The sequence below is a fragment of the Plectropomus leopardus genome, chromosome 10 (genome assembly GCF_026936395.1).
Source record: "Plectropomus leopardus strain MGB_pleo_1.0 chromosome 10, ASM2693639v1, whole genome shotgun sequence".
In the NCBI taxonomy this organism is placed as follows: domain Eukaryota; kingdom Metazoa; phylum Chordata; class Actinopteri; order Perciformes; family Serranidae; genus Plectropomus; species Plectropomus leopardus.
Window position 1 is genome coordinate 23167788 of NC_142185.1, and position 25657 is coordinate 23193444.

At 39.1% G+C, this 25657-nt stretch overlaps 1 protein-coding gene and 1 long non-coding RNA gene across 2 annotated transcripts; both read right to left on the bottom strand.

The window, feature by feature from the left end:
- Positions 1 to 1404: 1404 nt before the first annotated feature.
- LOC121948911 (nectin-1) lies at positions 1405 to 23674 on the bottom strand. Its single transcript, XM_088083322.1, has 8 exons — positions 23633 to 23674; positions 15994 to 16335; positions 15595 to 15897; positions 11059 to 11152; positions 8750 to 8904; positions 7308 to 7410; positions 7067 to 7170; positions 1405 to 6772 (listed from the first exon to the last, which is right to left on the bottom strand). Exons 2-8 carry the CDS (start codon positions 16223 to 16225, stop codon positions 6747 to 6749), a joined length of 1017 nt encoding a protein of 338 aa, XP_087939448.1. The 5' UTR covers positions 16226 to 16335; positions 23633 to 23674; the 3' UTR covers positions 1405 to 6746.
- Positions 18846 to 23594, bottom strand: LOC148188519 (uncharacterized). The gene is made up of 2 exons (XR_015777646.1): positions 23490 to 23594; positions 18846 to 19795 (listed from the first exon to the last, which is right to left on the bottom strand). It is a non-coding gene; the product is annotated as an uncharacterized LOC148188519 (long non-coding RNA).
- Positions 23675 to 25657: the final 1983 nt, after the last annotated feature.

Here is a 25657-nt window from a genome sequence, read left to right on the forward strand (position 1 = left end):
TAATTTCTGTTATTGTTTTTAATCTCTGTGAGGCACTTTGTGTTACTCTTTGTATGAAAAGTGCCATACAAATAAAGATTTGATTTGATTTGATTTGATTTGAGGTAGTTGTTTTTGGTACCAAGGAGGAACGTCTTAAAATCAGCATGCAGCTCCAGTCACTTCAGTTAAAAACCTCAGACCAGGCCAGGAATCTGGGTGTTGTCATGGATTCAGACCTGAATTTTAAAAAAACAGATACAAACAATTACAAAGCCAGCTTACTATCACCTTAAGAATATTTCTAGGATTAAAGGTCTGATGTCGCAGCAGGACCTTGAAAAACTTGTCCATGCATTTATCTTTAGTCGAGTTGACTACTGTAACAGTATCTTCTCTGGTCTGCCTAAAAAGTCGATCAGACCATTGCAGCTGATCCAGAACGCTGCTGCTCGAGTCCTTACTAAGACCAAGAGAGTGGACCACATCACTCCAGTTCTGAGGTCTCTACACTGGCTCCCTGTCTCTCAGAGAATAGACTTTAAAATTCTCTTGCTAGCATATAAAGCACTGAATGGTTTAGGCCCAAAGTACATCAAAGACCTTCTAGTCCAGTATGAACCATCAAGACCACTCAGGTCATCTGGTGCAGGTCTGCTCTGTGTTCCAAAAGTCAGAACTAAACATGGAGAATCAGCATTCAGTTTCTATGCTCCGTATATCTGGAACAAACTACCAGAAAAGAGTCTGAGTTCTTTTAAGTCAAGGTTAAAGACTCACCTGTTCACTGCTGCCTTTCACTAAAAGGCTTTTTACTTTTTTAATTTAATATTTTACTTCGTGTTTTTATATTTTTGGGTTTTATCTGTTGTTTTCCTACTTGCTGTTTTTAATCACCTTTTACATACTTCTTTTATAATGTTTTAAATGTGTTTCCTTTCCCCCTGTTGTTGTATTTCAATGTTCTGTGTGAAGCACCTTGAATTGCCTTGGTGCTGAAATGTGCTATACAAATAAAGTTGCCTTGCCTTGCCTTTTTGACATCTAGCAGAGTTTTTACACCCACATGGACACATCCACACATGCCAGATCAAGAGTTGTACAAGTCACATCCTGATGTTTCATGTTTCCTGCTAATTCACAGTTATTACTCTGCCTAACAATACACATGGTATTTTTGTTTTCGGTGTTGAGAAAGCTGCTTCTTCAGTCCACCCAACTAAGTCATGAGTCTTGTCTGTTTGTCTTTGCTCTGGCTCTGTATTTTGTTCAACTGATAAAAAGTATGATATAACACAGCAAAAAACATTCCTGAATACCTGAATCAGTGTGCAATACTGGTTCAGGTACTGATACTGATACTGATTACGTATTAGGGATGAAATGAGTAGAGTGTATACAGTGAGTGGGGAAATATATGAGGCATTTGTAATGTTTATGCTTTAATGAGTACAAGGGCAAGGTAAATGGCAAAGATAATTAAATAGCAAACAATAAAAACAACATAAGATATCAGTGTGAGAACTAGTACACTGAACTATGCCTCTTAAAAAAAATCCAAACAATTTGGCACAGAAAAGCAAACAAAAACAACGTGCACACTACAAAAATACAGCACACAATGTAAATCAAAGATGTAATGCTTGAAAATAAAAAAAAAAAGAAAGAAAACGGGCTGCCTCTCTGAAAGAAAAAAAAAACACACACTGACTGCGTCCATGTGTTTCCAGTTTTTGAAAATATTGTGTAGAGTAGCCTCAGCCTGCAGACTGTCTTGCTCAGCAGAATTTCTTTAACTGTGCACACATATTGGATATCATTAATTGCACATTTACAAACTACAATTATGTGATGGTGACTTTAACCGTTCATGTGAGATGAAATAAGTACTCTAATGATTTAGCACTGCACTCTTTTAACACTGACAATGCAGCAGAATCAGAGACATAAGTTGTGTTCAGAATAATAAATAAGATGTTATTTATACTAACTAGCTTGCTCAACAGCAACAGCAACAGCAACAACGGCACAATGTGTCAGTGTTCCCGCATACCTGTTTTTTTAGGACACAATGGCTGCACCCTGAGATAAACAGAGTTTAACTTTCAGAAGGCTTCAGTGCTCACTGCATGTCATGTGAAAGAAACAACCAATCATACCCAACAGATATCTTTCTCTTTTTCTGTTAATATCAGTCTGTGTTAAGAATGGACAAGATGTCGATTATTTTAGTGCAGGGCTACCAGAGCTATGAACCTGTCACACAGACAATATTTTAAACCTAATATACACTCAAAAAACAGCAGCTGGAGGAAGATCACCTCTGCACTCTGGACTCCTAGTAAGTGGGCAATGACACGGTGCTGGTTATGGTCACTCGGCAAACTCAGCAGCCTCTGTGCTTTTTAAAGTTTGCAGAGAGTAGGCGCAATAGTCGCACTAACCCCACCTTTTCTGGGCAACTGTCAACATAGCATGACTATTAGATCAAAACTTTCTGCTCAACTGCTCCACAATGCATTGACTCTCTGCAGACTTTGCATGAGAGCAATGGCTCGCAGCAGCAGATATTTTAAGCCATGCTAAAATCTGTTAATATGTCATTTCATTAAGTTTTTTTTTTTCCAGTTGATAAAGTAACCCTTTAGATTCCCAATTTGTGGCCAGTTTATCAAAGTAACATCTCTTTGGAAAGTTCCTGCAACATTTTCAGAGATGTGAGCACTGCTGGCTGGGTTAGATAGGTAGATAGTCAGTCATATTATATGTGAGTAAACTCCAGTGTACTTAGCAGGCAGCATGCAGTACATATACATATTGTGTATGTAGAAGGCAGTACATTAGTATGCAATTCCAATCACAGCCATCATCTTTTCATATCACACATTCTTCTTCCTTGACGTACTTGTAGCTGGTGCCTACATTATCCACAATGCAACCCAACTATCGACATTTTGGTTGGAGACATGGATGTGTTATGCTAGAAGCGGCTGATGTAACCCCAAGCCACTGACGTCAAACAGAGAAGGGAAGCTGTCTACAGACATCTGGTAATCTCATTTCTTTCTGACTCCACACCAACAGATTTTTTTTCCATTTTCAAGTTTTCAAGGGACACTGACTTCAAGCAATAAACAAGACTTCACTGAGCTCCTTTAGTAGCCACAAAAACTTTTATAAAACTGTATTGACATACAGTATGAACTAACACTCCTCAATACCTGAAAACAAGGTTTTCTGTGTAAAATCAGTGGAGCTACCTTTATAAAATATTACATTATTGTCAAAATTGTACCCAATTAAATGAGGGTTTTTTTGCACATTTTAGTGCACAATACATATTGTGTCCTTATACACTTCCTTCCTTATAGAGTTTGGCCTAATTTGGCATGCCATTAAATGTTTCTTTACTTCGTTTTTTACAATATAAAGCATTTTGATTTGCTTTTAGTTATGAAATTTGTAAGTAAATTGTCCTTTGATTAGGTGAACACCCAAATGTACAATGTTAGCAGAAATAAGCATGTATTGCGTTTTTTGGTTCATTCATCAAAATAAATATTTTCTATGTTTATATGGACGACATGGAGATTGGAAGAATTTGAAAGGATTTGGAAACCTGTGATTTCATATTTAGAAAGGGCGGATGGTTAAGATGCACTGTCTATACATAGCTTCTATCAGACGTGAGTAGCACTACATCAGGTTTGGGGTTGAGAGGGAGGCTTTATGTTATATGGTACTTGTAGTGCTTTTTTATGTTTGTTTTGTTTTATTTTTCTATAACTGGATTTCAAAATGAGGCAATATGTTCATTATATTGAAACATGTATTTATGCTGTATGGACGCTTCACAATAAAGATATTTGAAACGAAAAAAAAAAAATAAAAAAAAATATATGAATAACATGGAAAATCAGCTATGTGACACCATTTTAATGCATGGTTGTAATATTGCTACAGTGGTTGTGTGTGTCTCAGAGAAAGATAAAGATAAGGCACATTTAAGTTAAAATTTTAAAGATTCACTAATGAGTTTTTCACCATAAGTAGCATTATGGCGGAGTGAGATTTTTTTCAGAAAAATTGTCAAAGAGAATAATGTGTCTTCAGTTGTGAGTATAAAAGTAACAAGTCAAACAAAGGAGTGTGATTTGACTCCTGGGAGATTTAGGTTAGCTTCTTGGTTTAAGGCTTGTGCTTACAGTCTTGCCATGTTGTCTTGATTAAAGAAGATTATTCTAGGAGGATTACTAATCTACTTATAACCCTTACCCAAGGATGACAAGAGGGCACTAAACATAAAGATTGAATAGAACATAATAGATTGAAATAAAAATACACATCTTTAGATAAGTGTAACTAAGGCTAAGAAGTATGACTGACTAAATATGACTCAAACTTGTCCGTTTTTAATCACAGAACTACATCATTTGAACTATATAATTTGATATCTTACAAATAAGCGACCAATGAATAAGCACCCCTACTGATAAGGTTAGGTTAGATTTAAGATAAGAGTCATGGTTGGGCGTTATCATGTTACGTAGGCTACGTAATGTTAAATTCAGTAATGTTAAGGCACCCAACCATGATTGTTTTCCTAAACCTAACTTACCTTATGTAATGTCATCTTCTTAAACCGCATCTATGTAACTGTACTTTTCTTCACTTACGTTTTTTGTAACTTTACTTTTATAAACCTAACCTTCATAACTTTATGTTAACTACATAACATGACGACACCTTACCATGACTGTTTCCCTAAACCTAACCAAACATGACTGTCAGAAACCTACCATAAGTAACTTTATGATGACTGCCTTACATTACGTCCAGTCATTTAAGGAAACAAAAGTTATGTTGGTTAGGTTTAGGAAAAGAAATGTGGTGACCTTTAAACAACAAAAAAACAGCAGTTCACTTGGTCTCACATGAGGCACAAACACTGATGTCCCGGAGGAAATTAGTGCATTTGTTTGACCTATCCACCACCTTGCTTGCCAGGACTTTTGCTTGTTATATCATCATGACTGTGGATAATAAACACATTCTGAAGGATTACTTTTCGCAGGTATACATACAAACAAGGATCAAAACTTATTACCTATCAAAAATTAACATTTATAGCTTTGCGTGAAATGTCACAACAGCCATTTGGTCCAACCATTAAGCATCTCAAGTGGTCTCATTTAGGTCTCAAGTTTAAATAGTGCAGTGAAATGTCCCTTTATATGCTCCATGGATCCACACATGGTGTAGACATTAATGGTCCCAGGATGATGCATCCCAATCACGTTAGAGGTCCCCAAACCTTTTTTTCAATGCTATTAGCAGATGTTTCTATTTTTGGCCATTGTTAACCCCATGGTTTTTAGGGTTGCAATTACGACCAGTCAAACACTGTATACATTGTGTTCACTGGCAATTCGAAATGTTAGTATTATAATAAGCCAAAGTAAGTTGGTGAATATACTAAGTATTACATCAACAAAACAAAAACATTTTAAGTGTTTAGCAAAGAACAACACGGCAGACCTAACAGCAGGGTGTGGTGCATTTTGAAGATGGACATGCAACTTTTTGCACTACAAAACAATCTGAAACTTCACTTTTGACCTTGAACGTGACACAAAATTGTTGACTTTGAGTTCAGTCTGTCTTCAGCGTGTTTCCCAAAACTGAGTAACACTGATGTCAGGAAAAGATAAAAGCCAGCTTAGCAGACATTTGTTATTATAAAAAATAACAACCAAAACAAAGAGAGCACATGGAAGGTAAGTGGTAACGGACGAACACTGTAGTATTGTTAATGTTAGAATACAGAAACTAATGGTAGTAGAATATTCCATTAAATGCTTTACGGTGTCAGAGGTTCAGCATCTTAAAGTATTGATAGTTTATGTTTGGTTAATTGTTCCTTCATAGTGTTGGTCAAGAGATGCAATAAATAAAATCACATGGGGACAAAGTAACACATGTTCTCCTGTAGCTGCTCAAAAGTATTTTCTCACATACATGATATCAATTCAATAATATAAAGGGGGGAGGGAAACTTGTTTGAAATAACGATTTCCATCAAACTGTCCCTTTCAGTAAAGTAAACAAATAAAACACATCCACTCCTTAAGGAGCACTGAAAGAAAGAAGACAGCAAAGAAAAAAGGAGAAATGTGTTGCAGAATATGTTTCTTAAACTGTCTGCTTTTGCCTATTTGGGTGTGTTCTCTTTACCTGCTCTCGAATTTCTCATGAATCATTTCTTAGCCGGTGTTTCCAGTGTGCATTACATACAAACTTCATAATCTTTTGTTATTATCAGCTGCTAATGCTGCTGGTGGAAAAACATATCAGCAACAGACCTGCGGTATTGTGACCATTAGGAGCAGTTAATCCCACATCCTGGACGGATGACATTAAATTTATGTCAGTTAAGCAGACTTCTCCTTCAGTTGTAATTTTCTTGTTGCTTCCATTTTTACTGAAAGCTCTAAACACTCTAAAAACACTCTGCAATATGCATTATTGATTCTCAGTTGAAAGGTTTGTAGACGAAAGAACCACATATAATTGTGCAGCAGACATAACGGCTCTCATGAAACTTAACTTCAGTGAAACAGAGTCTCCTACATGGGAATCCATGGAAACTAATAACAAATATCTGGCGCCTGATTACACCTGTTCACTAACCAGCTGAGTCCGGATGTCACATGTGAGCGATGAAGCTTGTACACTGGCTGCAGTTCAGTTGTCTGCCATCTTCTCTCTTACATGGATGTCACAGAGGCAGATCCTTAAGGCAGACAATTCAAAACATTTGATTAAAATCAAGCGCTTAATTTCAGGGTATCTGCTGACAAAACATTTAAAGACACTTAAAACATTTAAAGACATTAAAATGGAAAAAAACAGCTGTAACTGTAAGAAAAAAAGAGCTGTTACACTCCATGTTAAGTCATTATGAAAAAACATGAATAAGATGACATAAGATTAGCTGTTATTGTCTCTCTAAGGAGAAATGTGCCTTTGTCTCTGGTACTAAAAAGAGCAAGAATTCATTTTAACAAATACATATAACACACTCTACCTCCTCCTGTGTCCCCTAGAGGCTCTACTTCGATTGCAGCTCTTTCAGGTGTGCTGTTAGTTGTTGGGACCCTCTGCCTCTCCCCATGCATGTCATTTTCATTCCTGGATAATAAACCAGGCATTAAAACCCAACAGTGAATTCTCACAGAATCTATTATGTTGATATACTGTATATGAGTGAGTGGAGTGCTGCTGTACTCTGTACCATAGCATAATATAATAAATATAGACCACCGTACCATTGAAGTCTCCCGGCTTTATAAAGGTACCACGCCGCAACGACACCAAAGACCAGTGCGAAAAGCAAAATAACAAAAAAGACCCAACAAGCAACACAGTTTCCTGTAGGGAGACAGAAAAACACAGTAACACGAAATACTGATATACTCTGCCAGTTTCTTAGGTACCGCAGTCCTGCAATGAATCCCACCTTCAAGCTTAACCTGTTCTGGGTTTCAGCAAACTGGTGGAAGAAATACCCGACCTGAAGTTACAACAGCTCAGTCGCTGGGCAGGTTACTTTCTGACTGATGATGGATCGCACATCCAGTTTTGAATGTAGTGCGCAAGTTGGTTGTACTTAAAGAATGATAATGTACTTATACATTGTGACACATTCTTTAAATGCTTACAAATATTTTAGTATTCATTACGAAGCAAAATTGGAAATAAACAGATCTTCAACAATTACTCCTTTCTGTTTTCCTTCCACCAACACAGGACACACCACATTTTGTTATCCATAGTTAATTCTGCTGCTCCACCGTCTGCCGTTTGTTGTGCTAAAATGTACAAGTGTTGACTGGACTTTACACTGCGTGTATTTTCTCTATTTCATCACATTTCCTCCAGTGTACCTTTTGTACATATGTTTTGTTCTTTCTCTTCTATTTTTCATTTTATATTGCTTTCATATGTTTATGTTATATCTTATTCTATTTACAGTTATTATTTTTATTCTTCCTATAGGTTAATTGTTTTGATACAAAAAAACTCAAAATTCCTTGTATGTGTATATGTACTTGGCAATAACAAACAACTCTGATTCTGATTTAGTTTCATAATGCGCTCTTCATTTAGTTGCGGTGTCGTTTTTTGACAAGTTTTCTTGTCCTTGCAGGTTCTGAGTAAAAAAAGCAACTGATACATGCAATGACCATGACCAGGACTCAGAACACTCAAACAAAACATGCTTTTACAAGTATTACTCATAGACTTGAGTCATTTTCCATGAAGCATAGAGAGTTGGCAGTTACGTGCACTTTGGATTGTGATGACAGCAGGCTGAAACAGCCGTGTCTTTCAATTTCAGGGCGGACATCACAGAATTCTGCAACCAAATGGTGCCCATTATTTCCCCTCTGTGGGCGTGTTGCCCTGACTGCCGGACATGGCTGGAATACCTCAGAGGGAGGCGCCCAGGAGGGATGAAATTAAAAATTAAAATCATGCTGCAGTACAATTCCATACCCGGATGTCCGAGCCTCTCCACTGAAGCCCCTGGCTTTCACATGCTACAGAAATTCATTTGGCTATTTCTCTTCTTTTTTTTTTTTTAAATTAAGGGACACAAAAAAACAGATCAAACAATATCCACATCACACCCAAATACAAAACAGAAAAAGATGCAAAAAACTGCCACATTTGACAAAATCCACAACTAAATTAAACCTGGCCTTACCTGAATTCACATGCACATAGAGGTGACCATGACTTTTTCCATAAGGGTTTGATGCACTGCACTGGTAGAGGCCGTTCAGGTCGGAGGTAATGCCAAGAAACTGTAGTGTTGGACCTTTTACTCTGACAGCAGACTGAGGTATCGACTGGCTGATTCTGAAAACAAACAAGGCTCAACATGAAAGGGACCACTAAAAAAGACAACCTGTAGAGAGTTGTGCCAAAAGATGTTTTTGGAGTTTTGGTTTGTTAATTTTCTGACTCAGACCTTGTTGTGTTGCTTCACTAAGACACAATGCACAGCATTTTAAAATCTGCCTACCAGCACCTCTAACGCTTTACACTTAGCAGGTTGTATCTTGTTTGTTTAATCTGAACAATAACTGAAGAGTAAAAATGACATTTTGCTATTTTATGAGGTTATGAGCTGGCCTATTTCTTGGCTGGGAGCAGCACCAGGCTGATAGTTTCTCCCAGTTTCCAGTCTTTAACAGTGTTTTCTCTGATAATTTTACAGGTCTGGTGGACTTCCAGGCCAAAGGGATTCCCCAAAAATCAAACATCTTTCTTCTGCAAAAAGATCCACGTCAGTGTTTCCCTAACATTCATGCAGTGGCACACCCCTCTGAGTTTACGAACAAGGCAAGAGCCTATGGTTCGTTCACGTTTGTAATAACAGCAGGACGGTCGAGTGTCTGGTAACTAAACTGAAAAAGTCATTTGAACAAGAGCAGAAAACATTGTCGGTAGACTACCAGCTACAAATAGGCACTGTAATGAGCAACACCCCGACATACTGACGGACTCGGTGCGTTTGTGTTTTTAGCTGAGCTAGACCAGAGGGCTGCACCACGAGGCAAGATTAGTGGGTTAATGAGGTATGTTGAGTCAAAAGCCCCTTTTACACTGCCTCTTCAGGAATATTACGCCATTATGCTGCCTCGGCACTCTGTGTATAATGTATGATCACAGAATAGAGGGGGCAGAGATGTAAACCTAAAACCCCCTGTGGGAGGTACTTACAGCACCAGTGTGGTGTCTGTATAAACAGGACAGCTGGTAGGACAGGACCATGGGCGGCATGGGTGCATGTTATGCGTGCCATCTATTCTGAGATATTTAGTACTTAGTAGCTAACTCAAAGGAGGAGAACAACAGCCGTTAACGACTGACTTGTGCAAACTCCAATAAGCATAATTATTCAGCATGATAAGTGTTCTCTAGTAATTCTCAGCTTTGCAAACAAATCAGACCACAGACCTCAGTTCCCCCTGAAGAATATTCAGTCACACATCTCTCTGCTGCAGCTTTCTGCTTTCACGGATCAGAAAGCTTACAGGACAATAAGATGTGTCTAAATGTTTGAATATATAATAAAGTATTTAGCCCATACTTCCTGTTTTGGTTTATGTACATTGTTTGTATTAGCAATGACCATACTGTAAATCAATAAAAACTCATAAATGCAGGAGTAATTCGTTTTTTAATTGGTAACATATGGTGCCTGTTAGATTAGACTGTGAGCTCTCCTGTTTTGGAAATGCAAGGCAAGGCAGCTTTATTTGTATAGCACATTTCATACACAGGGCAATTAAAAGTGCTTTACAGAGTAATAAAATATAAAAAAAACATAATAAAAGATAAAGATTCACAATAAAAGCGACAATTATTTTGGAAAAGGCTTTGGTTGAAAAGCAGCAAACTGAAAATTTAAATGCAGAGAAATTACACTTTAAGTTTGGTTTGCTGACTAGTTTTCTGTGATCAGTGTCAGTAAACGTGAATAAATCACCTATTCTCAATAGTGCCATATTTTGTACAGCTTTGTTATTTGGTGACCAAAATACGATGGAGAAGTAAAAAATTCTGACATTTTTTTGCTGTTAAATGCAACCTCGAAATGTTAGTGTGTAAGTTTGTCGAGGCTGTGGTTACTTCCTCTTTCTACTTCCTGTGGCTGATTAGGAGGTTCTCAAATTTAAATGAACACTGTGCTCTGAAGTTGTTGGTTTAAAAAATCCACTTTTGATGCAATTGAAAAGATTTTTTTCAAGAATTTAGAGAAATTCATAAGCCATTTTTACAAAGGCTTTTCATCTGAGAAACATCAGAGCAATAATAAATGATGGTTCACTGCACGTACATGCAAAATCCAAATTCAAAATTGAATTCAAAAGACACTTTTCAAATTATTCTAATTAATTTGGCTAACAGCACAACTCTTTCACCACTGTGCAAAACCAATGCATGAAGGTAAAACATGAACATAATATTGTTGAATTAATAATGTTTCAACTGAGATTACTGTACCTCGTCCATGTGAAGTTTGCATGTGGGTTGGCGTCTGCCACACATTCGAATAAATCCTCAGATTTCTTACTAATGTTCACTTCCATCGGGGGGACTGCAAGAAATGGAAAGAGAGAACGTGATGTGTTATTGCTGAGAAAATACTAATTTGAGTTTATCAAAACACGAAACACTAATTTTTAGATCCAATCTGCACTGGTAGAGTGTTATCCTGCTTTCACAGAAAGCTGATTTAAGGACTTTTCAATTTGTTTAAACGTCATTTACAACTAAAAAAAAATGTAAAAACATCTTATTTGTTACTTGTGATTAGGCTTGGGCAGTATCACGGTATCATGAAACAGGGTATTTAGAAATCCTGATGGTATGATTTTCGGTATAAAAAAATGCAGGTGCTTCTTAGTCAGTTAGTCATTGTCTATAACCGCGTATCCTCGTAAGAGTCGTGGGTGAGCTGGAGCCAATCCCAGCTGCGGAAGGCGGGGTGCACCCTGCCGCCAGACTATCGCAGGGCCACACATGTAGAGATACAACCATACACACTCACAGTGGTAATTTAGAGTCACCAATCGTGAGCTGCATGTCTTTGGACTATGGGAGGACCCGGAGGGAACCCACGCAGACACGAGGGGAACATGCAAACTCCGCACAGACCGAAGCGGTTCACGGACCGAACCCCGTTCCAACCGGGTTTTGCTGTGAGGCAACAGCGCTAACCACAACGCCACCGTGCAGCCCTTACAGATGCTTCTCTTTCTATTACATTCATTGTATGTAGTGCACACCGCACACCACTAGAGGGGAATCTCTGCTCCATACTGATGAAACAGGCAGCAGAGGAAATGAGCTCTGTAAACAGAAACGGAAAAATGTTACATTTTCACATCCAACTCTGTGAACTGAGGAACTGTTTCAGCCAGACCAGAGTTGATGAATCTTGAAACAGTGGACTAACTAACTAACTAGATGACTAACAAAACTAACCAAGATGGTTTTGGTAGATTTTAATTTTATTTAATTTTTATTTCATTAAATTTTATTGTGCAACTAACAAACAAACTAACAGAAGTCTTACTTTAGTAAGAGAGATACAGTTCAAGCCAAAATGTGTTCTTTGGTTTTTCTCTGTTAATAATAATCTCAAGTTAATTAGTTAATGAGTTAACTTTTATGTCTACTATGCGTCCTTTGTGTTACTGTGCCTTAGACCCTGGTAAAATTTCAGGACAGTATGAAGATATGGAAAACAGATACTGCCAAGGCAAATTCGCGATCTTATTGAGTAATGATACATCCACCACTGACTGATGCAGGGGTAGTGTAGGGTACCTGCACATGTACACACTCACAGCATATATATATATATATATATATATATATATATATATATATATATATATATATATATATATATATATATATATATTTGCTAGACTTCTGTTGTATGACTCACAGAGAGTAAATCCAGGATCCAGGTCAAGGTGACACATCAGAAAGCAATGTTTCAATGACTTGATAATACACCGGTGAAACTATCCAAACAACCTGCAGACAGTGTGTCTCTGGCAGCTTTGAGACAGTATAATGGAAACAGAAGGAACAAAAGCAGACTTCAGAGCATACTGAAGGTGGGTGGGGAAATTCCATCAGCAGCAGATCTCAGTCACTGTAGACTGACTGTATGACAAAAGAGGCTCCTTTTGTGCTAAACAAGGCAGCATCTTTCTACGTTTGCAATGAAAACTGTTGTTGCCTAGTACTGCTAGAAAGCTGTTAGTGCACATTCATTTTGTCATATCATCTCTGTTATTGTTTTCCTTTTTTATTCTTTTCCTTCAGCAACCACACCACACACACCACGTTGAAAAACATGTTGCATACATGTTATTTTTATCCTTGTTCTGTCACTGTCTTTCTTACTTGTCTGAATTGTTATTCTTGCTCTTATGTAACAAATTAGCTTAAACTCAAGGGCGCCAACAGATACCATAAAGTACCAACATGTCCAGAAACAACACTGGGCCTTTTCTTCTTTTTCCAGAGATCAACTGATTCCTAACTGGTGACTTCCCACTTGATAATGAGGCCGGTCACTCGATATCATGTAAGTCAAGTTCCATTCAATTATGTAATGACTCAGCTCAGCTGATGAAGCTCATGTGATGCACTTAAAAGACTAATGGACTTCTGAGCATACTGAGGATTGTGGGGCATCTATGGGCAGATATTATACATAATATTCAAAACAATGTTTTCCAGGGTTCCCACATGAAAGACAATATATATATATATATATATATATTAGATTCAACCTCTTTTAAAACATAACTTCCGGTAGCTGGCATAAACGTAGGAGGAGATAGAACATTGGGAGAAATTAGAAAAAACATATGAGATGGTAGATAAAACGGTGTCATACATCAGCGCATATTAGAGCTACGTTACGTCATCGGCTACAGAAAATAAATTTGCTGTTATGTTACATTGCGTGGATGATTATCCATGGAAGATTGCTGTTACAATTTCATTAAAAATAACCTTAGCTTCCTGAGTTCCTTAGCTGTGTTTGAAAACGTTTTGGGTGTGGACCAGCTAAATGATTTCAAAGCAACTCCAAACAGCAATTAGTGGTTCCCTCCGAGTGAGCTCTGGTGTCTACAGTTCCCAGCAGTCTGAGTCACATCTGAAATCTAACCAACAGAAAAAATGCAGCTGACTAATTTGATAATTTTAACACATTATCAGCCATTATACAGTCTGTGCATGTACATGCTTGATAAGGCCATTTAAAAACAGCAGGGAGAGTCAGAATCAAATTTAACATCACTTTAACAAACTAAGTATGTGTCACTTTTCCATTATAAAAACACACTTCAGCAGAAGTGATAACTACAAGGCACTATAGTGACTTTTTCAAACGAGCCGTTGCTTGCTTTTCTAAAAGCAGATGTGTTGTAAATGTGAGCAGCTGTGCAAACATTATTACAAGTCGAGAGGTTAGAACAGCAAGAAAACCACTACTACAGCTGTTTAGTAGTCTTAAGAGTAGCCAACAAATAAATAAATAAAAACAGTTCACATTGTGAGCACCAATGGATCTTTTTGTCAAAGAAAAATCTGTTATTTGTTATCTGTTACACCCCCACACTGTAGGAAGCACTACAACAGGTCATTTTTTTCAGCAGCAAGACACAAAACATACTGTAACACTGTCGCTGTCTCTGTCTCCAAACCCATTATTTTCAACATTTTGCACTATTTCCCCCTTTGGTTTTATATATTGTATTTATCCATAATCATGATCAATATTCACTTATGTACATATTAATATATTTTATATTTATAATGTGTAACATTCCTGTGAAATTCCCTACAGTGCAATATTCTACCACTTGCTGTCTAATAATATTAATAGGCTATATTTCTACATATTTACAGTGAATGCACCACACACCATGTATATACTTCAGTTATCCTGTCAAATTATGAACATACAGTATCTGTATAAGAAAATGTGTGTATGTACTGTAATTTATTTTATTTTTTCCAATTTGTATTTTGTTTTTTGAAGGATTTTGCACTCAAATGACTTGTTTTGCATTTTTCTCTGCTTGAGAGAACTCTGCTTCCTGTCACACAGCAGGTGCCAGGTGCACAAGCCCTGTAGCTCTCTGTTTATGTCCTGACGTGCACCTTACTCTGGCCCTACTCTCCTGTCAGCCTTGTTGCACTAACACATATAAACTTTTATCATTGTAATTATTAAATGGAGTCCTATTAAAGTTAACCCACTGCACAGGTTTGAACATCTCCAACCAACACAACTTAGAACACCTTTGGGGTGTTTATGCAAACAACGTCTTTCAAAACCACTGTTTTGACAATCCAACTCCCCAACAAAATGTTGGCATTTTACTGCAAACCACAGATGCATTACATCTGTAAACATTATTATGTAGCCAAACTTTGTTCCAACAAAGCTGTCGTCTATAGAAAAATTATCATGTCTTGGCTAAAACTACTCAGTTTTGGTGGCAAAATCCCAGACAAAAACACAGCAATGTCTTATGGCACTATCCCAGCAGGAAAATGCAGTGATGTCTCAGTGGTAAACAACAGCTTTTCATTGCAAAAACAGCAACGGATTGCTAAAAGAAACCTACATTAAGTTGCTAACAAGCTGCTGGAAACACAGGGATGACTTGCTAAAACATGACCACTTTTGTTGTTTGTTGGCCCCAGGCAAGTGTTTCGCCTTGGGGTAAAACAATCAAACACCTCCATCTCCTCCATATAACTATGTCTGCTCATATATTACATCACTGCAGGGACACTTATATGATATATATTAAATGTATAAATGCAACTTTGTGGTTTTCAGAAATGTACAATGACAACATTTTCTTCTGACGCGGGCCTGGTTTTCAAATAATTAATGAAATCAATTCAATAATTGAGAAATTCTTAAGTCAACAAGAGTAAAATGAACTACAATGATCAACTACATGTGAAACTGGAAAGTGTTTGGATACCCACACAAGACCTGTATGGTGATGCTGAGGGTTTCTTCTTTCGAGCTGGCTGCACTGGTGACGACACACTGGACCGAACGGCTGTTGATTTCTCTGGTGGGTACTCCAAACAGCGAGCTGACGGTGGTAGTGGTATCATTGTCATGCATGTAGGAGTTGAATGTTGGCTTCACGTTTTCTGCCAGGGTACCAGTGAGCCACCTCACCGTTGCGGGAGGCTTGGAACCAGCAGCCGTGCAGGTAGCGAGGACAACCTCATTGTCACCCAAAGTAGGATGATGGCCCTTCAGGCTTGTGACAGGAGGCACTAAAAGAGTATAAATACAAGAAATAGTCAACATGCAAGCAAGAAGGTAAATGTAATTGTTATCCTCTCATTCATTTTTGATACAACATATCATACCGAGCAAGTTTAGAGGTATCTCTGTCATGCGATTACCAATGGGAAACAAGGTGAAGATGCACGTGTAGATGCCTTCGTCCATCAACGTAGCGTTAGATAACTGCATAGATGCATGTTTTTCGTTAAAATTCCCAACAAATTTAAATCTTTCATCGCGTCCGTTGACAAACTGTGGTCCAGTTTTGTCCAAGACTATGAAGAAATTCTCATTCTGAGGATTTCCTTTGGTCATCCTCTGCCACGAAATCTGGGTGAGGTGCTCTGTGGAGTCGATGAGTTTGCAGGGTAAGACTGTAGTCTCTCCTTGCACCACGGTTATGTTCCCTCCGATTACTTGGAGACCTAAGGTGCATAAAATTTCATCAGGTAATCAGATCCAAAGTCAGAGGGCACAAGCATAAAGACATTGATGGATGGAAGCAGTCACACTTGGCCTCAGCTGAGAATCTGACCTGTCTTAGCTGTACAACCACAGCATCTTTTTCTGTCAGTCTCAACCTCTTGTCCAAACTTTCTTTTAATCGCTGAAATACTATGCTTTTAAAAAAAACAATCCCCAAAATGGATTCAATCCAAAAGGTTGGCTTGGCGTGAAGTGTAGACAACGAAATTGAAGCTTTTGCAAAATCATGATGGTGTTGAAACTTAGGCTTTGTTTAGGCGTAGTCTTGGCATTTTAAGCAAACATTAGTAAAACAATTTGTTACATGAATTGTGTAGTTGCACTCTTGATCTAAAGATGAAAAACTGAAATGACCGTCAGCATAATAACCCCCTGAAGAAGCCTATTTCAGTTAAAAAAAAAAAAAAAAAAAGCCCTGATTGGCCCTGAATACCGTGCTTTAAGATTCGGATTTGGACATCCCTAATTTTTTTAAATTAGAGATAGGCCTACGTCATTATTTTTAAGAGATTCTTATTATTTTGAGATGCTAACTTATTATTTTGAGAATTAATTTTTTTATTATTTTTAGATGCTGATGCATTATTTAAGAAGTTCTTTTTTTTATTATTTTGAGATACTGAGTCATTATTTAAGAAGTTCTTTTTATTATTTTGAGATTCTGAGTCATTATTTAAGAAGTTCTTTTTATTATTTTGAGATACTGAGTCATTATTTAAGAAGTTCTTTTTATTATTTTGAGATGCTCTTTTATTTTATTTTTTTCTGAAAATGTCCTATTATAATGACTTAGAGGAACTGTTTGGTCTCTTTTTGTTTGTTCGTTTTTCATTTCCCTCATATTGGCAGAAATGGAGAAATGGGCTTCCATCCCCTCAGTGGTTGGGTCAAAAAAGATAGTGCTGAGTTCTGGCGTCTTATAAACTCATGCAGGTGTTTCACCAAGATAAGTTTGCTATGCAACTCAGATGCTTTTCAAACATTTCGTTTTGCGGGGCAACTTTCAGAGTTAGGGATCATTTGTATTCTGCTAGCCATAGTAAGGAAAACAAAGAGAAGCGTGAGGCTGGATCTTTGTATGAACACGTGCCTTCAGGAAGCAAGATCACTCATTCATACTAATCCACAAATTACACAGCCCAACTGTATCCTACTCTGCTTCGCGTTTTTTATCATATATCTTCAGTAATTTGTGCAGCTCATTTACGTTTTGGTGTCTGACTCTGTGTGGCCTTTGTTCCAGCCATGAACCAGGCGTTAGCACCTGACAAATCATCGGCTATTGTCACGTAAAGGATGAAAAGTAGACTCATTTCTTCCATATCTGCCCCAGCACAGACGCAAATAACTCAACTACATTTAAACTAGGGCAACATTGCTGTGTCTGCGACGAGGACGCGAAAAAAAATCGTATTTATTAGCAACTTTGCAAACCATTTCTGTCTTCACCTGTCTGATTTGTGTTCATCACTTGCATCGTAAAGTGATCCCAACACCATTTTCTGCGTAATACCTCGAGATAAGTGTATCATAAGCTAAATATAGCCGAGATGTTAAAAAACTAACAGCGAGGGGCAAGGAAAAGGCTATATAGCCGACATACCTCCTACAACAGTGCTCGAGATCAATATCGACATCAATAAAAGCATGATGCAGCTCCTGGAAAGACACGGTGTCCATCGTTTACAGCAAAAATAAGATAAACGGTGTCCCTCCATCCATAGGTGCGAGCTAAACGCAGTTACCCTCGCCAACTGTGTCTCACAGACTCCGCCCATGGTGCGTCAGAGAGATGACGGTTGTTATAACCAAAACAACCTATAAAACTATCAAAATATATCTATATTTATATTTCTATATATATTTCTTATGGAAGAGTTTGACTTCTTGCTCAGCGCGCATTTGATAATTGACATGCATTCACTCCGGACCCAGTGATCATTATTGTATAAATAATAAAAATTATTTTCTCCCCAATACCTTCATGTAAAAATTAAAATAAAAAAAAAACAACCACTAAATTTTGTCATGTTAATTCACTCAATATTAATGAGTAAATCATTTATTTTTCACAAACATTTTTATAAAAAGTTTTTTTTTCAGTAGTGTCCATGCAGGACACACCTCATTGTTTGGAATTTTAGTGCTTTTTCTATTTTATATTTTGAGATAAAATTGAAGTATCTCAGTCACACTACACGAAATGTATTGAAGGAAACCCTACATGTTTTGTATCAAAAACTTATGAAAATATAAATTAGAAAAAGTAGTTAAATCATATTTGAGGTGTGTGGAGTGTTATGATATATTTTTAAAGGGAGCGTTCACCCCGCCCCCAACTATAAAAACAAAGTTTTCCTCGCCAAAAGGACACATTTTAAAACTCGACAGCAATGTCCCTTTTCAGAAACCTTGACACGGTTACACAAGATAATACACATCCAGTCTCTCCAATACAATACCCTAAAAGGTATTTCTTTATTCAGTTATCTCCTCTGTACTATGTCATCGTAATAATAGAATATTAAGTTTGTGTGATTATGAGCTATTTACATCAGCTTGTGTTCATTATGTATCTTGTATTACTGTGTTCAATAAAGAGCATTTTAAAAAAGTGGGGGAAAGGACCCTTGAAAGTGATAAAAAAAAAAAAGAGAAAAAACTTTAAAAAACAAAAACAAAATGTTACTGCGTACTTGAAGATTTCATTTTCAAATATTTTCTTTGTAGAAGGGAAGCGGAAACCAAGGTCTAAATTTATGTTATGCTAAATAGTTTGGGTGGCAACAAAAAGTCCCTAAAAATAATCTTCAGTGGCAGTTTCAACCCAGCTGTCAGAAAGCAGAAAGCAGAAAGCATAGGCATTTAATGCAATCAAAAGACACAAAAAAATATACAAATTTGCTAATGTGGCTTGAATCATGAATATCAATACAATATTAAGACTATTCTTCTCTGATAGTAATGTGTATGGCCCACAGTTAAATCCAAATTTTGTGTTTTTAGTTAAACACCTAAATGAAAATGCACAAACTCCATTTCGTCCACAAGATAATGACCAGTGCTGTTCGCAAAACTGAATGTCTCCTTTTATATTATTAATAATAGTCAAAAATGCCATCAGAATGAATGAATGAAATATCGGCTTTCCTTGAGATAAAGTGGCTCATCCCTCCTTCAACAAAGCTTAGCTGTTGCTGACGGTTTACTGCAAGCGTGTTCACACCCATAGGCGTAATTTATGGGGGGATGGGTGGGTTGCAACCCACCCAATAATTTAAACCAGCCACCACAAAAAAGGGAGGGATCCAAAACTATACCACACCCGTGACACAGCAAACCAAAAAGTGAAAAAGGAACCACCACCAAGGGAACCGCTGTGCTCTAGGCCCTCAGCACCTGTCAAAGGAAAGAACACCATTAAAAACATGAAATCAAGGCAACTCTCACACACACCATAACCAAAATGTCAGCCACCCCAAACTCAAAAGAAACTACTCCAAATCACAAATTATCAAGATAAAAGCAAAAAGGTTTCTAAACCATAAAGCAAATATAACCCAGAGACCCAATCAACAATAATTCAAAGAAAGAACTGACAAATGGAAAAGGAATAAACTCAGGTAATCAATTAGATGTCTGCCACTCTAAATTAATTAAAATCAGGCTCTAGAGGGGACGGCTCTATGTCAAAGGGAGGGTCCAGACGCCCTCCCCTGGCGCACGTTGGCATCTTTTTTGTTGGTCCAGGCTGCACGGCCACAGCTTTGGGCCGCAGTTAATGGGGACAGATTAAGGTGCCAGATATGAGCCGAATCAGAGCGCCAAATTAAAACAATTGGAGTCCCAAGAGAGCCAAACCAAGGGGAGTAGGTACATAGAGGGGAAGAGCCAAACCAAGGGGAGTAGATACACAGAGGGGAAGAGCCAAACCCAGGGCAGTAAATGCACGGAGGGCAAGAGCGCAGCCCCGGCCTCCACCAGCGATGGCCACAGAAAGCGCACACACAGGCCCGAGGGAGACAGCCCGGCTCCCGGTAACACCACACTGCTTTGTTCTGAAACCCAATCTTCTACCCCGCTACCACACACAGCTGCCAGCTCCGGGAAGGAGGAAAGAGGAAGCGAAAAGCCCGACTGGGTCTATTTATAGGGGATTGCTTGCCAGTTGTTTGCCACACTGCCCCTCACGGTGGGGAGCGTAGCGCTGTCCTGCCACAATATCATAATTATTTAAAATGAATATTAGGTATTATAAACACGACAATGTGGTAGATTTTCTCAATGGCAGTAAAAGAAAAAAAAAAGTGACTGGTCTGCGTCATTTGACTCGTGGTCAAATGTTGAATGAATGAAAGTTAGTCCTGCTCTCTGCTGTGCTGTGTCTCTGAGCTGTTATTTAATACAGCCTGCTGCTGCTGCTGCTGCTGCTGCTGCTGCTGCTGCGGGGCAGATGATGATGCTGCTGCTGCGGGGCAGATGATGCTGCTGCTGCTGCTGCTGCTGCGGGGCAGATGATGCTGCTGCTGCTGCTGCGGGGCAGATTATGATGCTGCTGCTGCTGCTGCGGGGCAGATGATGCTGCTGCTGCTGCTGCGGGGCAGATGATGCTGCTGCTGCTGCGGGGCAGATGATGCTGCTGCGGGGCAGATGATGCTGCTGCTGCTGCTGCGGGGCAGATGGGGCAGATGCTGCTGCGGGGCAGATGCTGCTGCTGCTGCTGCTGCTGCTGCTGCTGCTGCTGCTGCTGCTGCTGCTGCTGCGGGGCAGATGCTGCTGCTGGTGCTGCTGCTGCTGTGGGGCAGATGCTGCTCGGACCGGACGGTGTTTACGGCGGCTCGCTCAACTTCGTCGGTCGCTTTGACAAGAAAGTTTAAATAAAAAAGTCTCCAGACAGTCGTATAGCACTCATATAGTGGTCTGGAAATCTCACGATCTACTGTGTTTGAGGCAAGCCGACGGCGGCGTGTTCTTCATAATTCGTCCGGGTTCGGAGTGCGGGGTGCGGACCCAATTGGATGTTACACCTGCATAACACGCCTGGGTGTGTGTGTGTACGTGTGTGTGTGAGTGTAGCCTATACTACATGCTGAAAAGAGGGTCACAAGAAGAAAGATCAGAGTCCAACATGGCCGTGTTTCTGCTAAAAACCTGCTGGACCGAACCAAAACCAGCCCAGTGTTTGTCCGCACACAAACACACACAGTGATCCACACGTTATAGCCTAAACACACACACGTGTAAACACACACACGTGTAAACACACGCACACAGGAAAAAAAAATATAAACAAAAAAGACAAAACAATGCCTGTGTCACTCAACCCCCCCAATGTTCAACTCAAAGTTACGCCCTTGTTCACCCCCCATCTGAGAACGGAGCAATCCAGCCAAATTATTTCACAAGAAAAAGTCACTCGTGCAAAAATTTGATGCAATACTGTCTGGGCCCAAAAATTACTGCACTCTGTGGTAATTCCTCTGACCTCTGATGTTAAATACAGAAATACACTCCAAAAGCAGAAACTCGCAGCTGGACCACTGAAACAGACAGGTGCAGCAAGATAAATAGCTGCTGAACAAAGAGCGACTTTGAATGCCAATGTTGCGGAAGAAGTGCCAAAGAACACAGAGAACACAGTTTCCCGTCTTGAAACAGTTTCTCATTGTTCACATGTGAGCCACAGATTGTCTAGAAAGAAAATCAATGAAAACAATGAAAGGTGTGTTCATGGACGACAGTTGAGGACGACGAAAACGGATTGAACTTTAATCAGTCCTTCGATCTCTTTCTCAATTTTCTTTTTTGCTGTATTTCTACGATAAACATATCCCTCTTTTAAAACATATCTCACTTTCACTTTCACGCCAATTAAAGGATTTCTAAGGGCCATGAAGCGGAGTGATACATGCAGAGTCCCAGTTATATCAGCACTCATGTAATGTCTCTGGACCAATCAAATTGCTTGGTCAGAACTAACTGTTCCATTTATATTTTTGCTTATTGTGGCGAGAGACGGGGGTGAGAGTATAAGAGTTTTTGTCAACAACGCCACCTGGGGAGCTTTGTCCCAGGAATTAGTTTTAAACCAATTTCACCTTTAAGGCACACACACAAGGACAAATCAGCGGGGGGAGCTAAATTAAAGCTGAGGCTTACCGGGGTGCGTGGGCTACAGACTGATGCGGAGAATCCCCCAACCAAAAATATAAACACCCAAACACACGTGACAGTCACACACAGCACACACTTGGTGAGGAAACCCAGAACCCAGGGGAGCACAGCACACAAGAAGGGGGGGTCACCACCACCACCACCACCACCACCGGACCTCAGCAACTAAAGAGGAAAACAAAAGAAAATTAGTGGGGTCGCAACAAAATTCAACTAACAGAAATATCCAAAACTTCTATACAAATCAGAAACTAAACAATACAAACTACCAACCACAAATGAAAGAAATAAAGACAAATACTGAAAGAAGAACCCTCTGCCCAACCAAAATATCAAAACCAAAGAAATTAGATAACAAATTAGGCAAACAGGCAGAGAAACTAAATAAGTAACTAATGAGAACAAAAACAAAAGAAATAAATGTGGGGAGGGATCTAACCCCACTATTCAATCACTACATTAAAATTGGTGAATTAATGGTGATTAAAACCTTGGTGCAGAAGCAAAGATAAACAGGAAACGCAAAAACAGAAAGCATTGCACCAAAAGCAGCATCTAAAACAAGGACAAAGCAGCAGCGATAAAACAAAGCAAAGCAAAGCTGCAAACAAATCAGCGGTAAGACAAGCAGCAGCGGCCCCCTGCAGCTGTGGCGATGTGTCGCTTTAAACCCCCGCACCCGATCAGCTGATGCCGACGTCACTTGCGCACTGCTGAGCAGCTGACGCTCACACACTCTTGGGCGGCTGGGATCTGATCATACACTCTTGGGCGGCTGGGATCGGTTAGCAGGGTCGGCTGGGTATGATGCACCAGAGGAAGAGGGAGAGAATCGCGCAGCTATTGGCGTTCACCTACAATCATGCAAGTGTTAGCCGCGGTCATGAGCAGCAGTTTACAGGGAGGGAGAGAAACTCACCGCAGCAGGCCATCCAGGTGACACACACACACACACACACACAGGAGTCTCTGGAAGCCCCAAGTCAGCCGCTCTGCATGACAAACAAACATTAGCTCCCGGCCACATGAGCCGAAAGCAGGTGAGCAGACAAACCGCGTTACCTGTGCAAGCGCAAAGGTCCGACCCGGATGTGACGTCACCGTCAGGAGCAGCGAGAGAGGGGTCGGCCCCTTTTATAGGAGGGTGCGCCTCTGGTGGTTGGCTGTGGTGTTGCTAATTAGGCAGGCTCACCCACAGGTCTCTATACTGCCACATTTTGGTTTTTTTTCAAAAAAGTTTAATAATTTGAAAGCCCAAGTGTAAACACACACACACGTGTAAACACACACACAGGAAAAAAAAAATGTAAACAAAAAAGACAAAACAATGCCTGTGTCACTCAACCCCCCCAATGTTCAACTCAAAGTTACGCCCTTGTTCACCCCCCATGTGAGAACAGAGCAATCTAGCCAAATTATTTCACAAGAAAAAGTCACTTGTGCAAAAATTTGATGCAATACTGTCTGGGCCCAAAAATTACTGCACTTTTCTTTGACTTTACATGGTTAAACATTTACATAATAACCACACAAGTGATGTTTCTCACAAGGGAGGGACTAAAGGAATGCATGACCTCAGTGTTTTTAAATCAGAAAATCAGAAAAGATTTATTGCCGGGTATAGTTAACACAATACGAGGAATTTGTTCTGGTGGGTTGGTGCAACATAAATATAGAAAAAAAAAGAAAACAATAAAATAGAAGATACAAATATAAAATATAAAATATAAAATATAAAAGGTACGAGTCTAGTATTGATATTTACAAAATGTAGGGGTTTTTTAAGCATTATGTTGCAATGCATGACCTCAGTGTTTTAAAATGTAGGGGTTTTTTAAGCATTATGTTGCAATGCATCCATTTCTCTGGGTGTTTGTTGTGATTTGTGGCCTTTGTTATATTTTTTTTCTATGAAGTTTTGTTTCTTTTTTTTAAAAAATGTATTTATTTTTTGTATTTATATATACAAAAAAAATATTATTAAGATACTTCAAAAACATTTGCCCACATAAACATATACAAATAGAACTGGGCTTGTGATTTGTTATTTGCATGCTGAGGGAAGCTGACTCCACCTTTATTTTCTTAAACTTTGACGCAACAAGCTTCTCTCACAGCTTTTACATCGTCCCCAGCTTTAAACGCCTGCGGATACACAACAACTTCATCTGGCACACCTACACAGGCAGCTTAATAATGAAGACCCACCAACAGCTGCACTACCTGAGGAGGCTCGAGTGGGCTGGCTTGGGTACCACAGTCCTCACATCCTTTTAAAGGAGCGTAGTGAAGAGCATGCTCATGTCATGTCTCACTGTGTGGTTTGGAGACCGCTCTGCAGCAGACAGGAAGGCTCTGCAGCCAGTAGTGAAAGTTTCCCAACAACTGGGGGCATTTACATCGGCAGACGCAAGAACAAGGCTTCCAGTATTGTGAGCTCTATCCACTCTGCTCATGAACTGTTGACCCCCTTCCCCTCAGGAAAAAGGCTGCATGACCTCAGGGCAAAAACAAACAGGATGAGAAACTGACTCTTCTGACTCATAGACTCTGCCACACACAACAGACTCAATAATGAGCAAAACTACTTGAATATTTCTACTTAGATTTATTAATGGTCATTTGCAAACCATGTTTAATCTTAGACTGTTGTTTTATTTCATTGTTATTATTTTGTTGCTCCTGCTGGTTTTAGATTCTTGTGTCCTATGTTATTGTTGCTTTACCAGGACGGATGTTAGTCTTAGTTTAGTTCCCTCTTTTGAAAGACAATAAACCTCCTTGAATCTTGATGAATCACGATGTAAATAAATTCCAACAAGTTTACACTAATTTAGCATTGGCCTGATTTAAAACAGTACATGGCTTGTTAAACTTTTTTCAACCCATGAAATGCCGATTTTTGTGTTGAGAAACGTCAGTAACAACCACGCTGATGTAGTTCGTCTCAGTAAACTCATACATTTGTTTCTAGCTTAAAAAACACATTTGAGTGTGCTGCACCTCTCACCTCAAGCATTGTTCAAATTTTCCTCTTTTCAGTGACAGCCATAAACATTTAATAGACAAATCATAAACGCATACCCA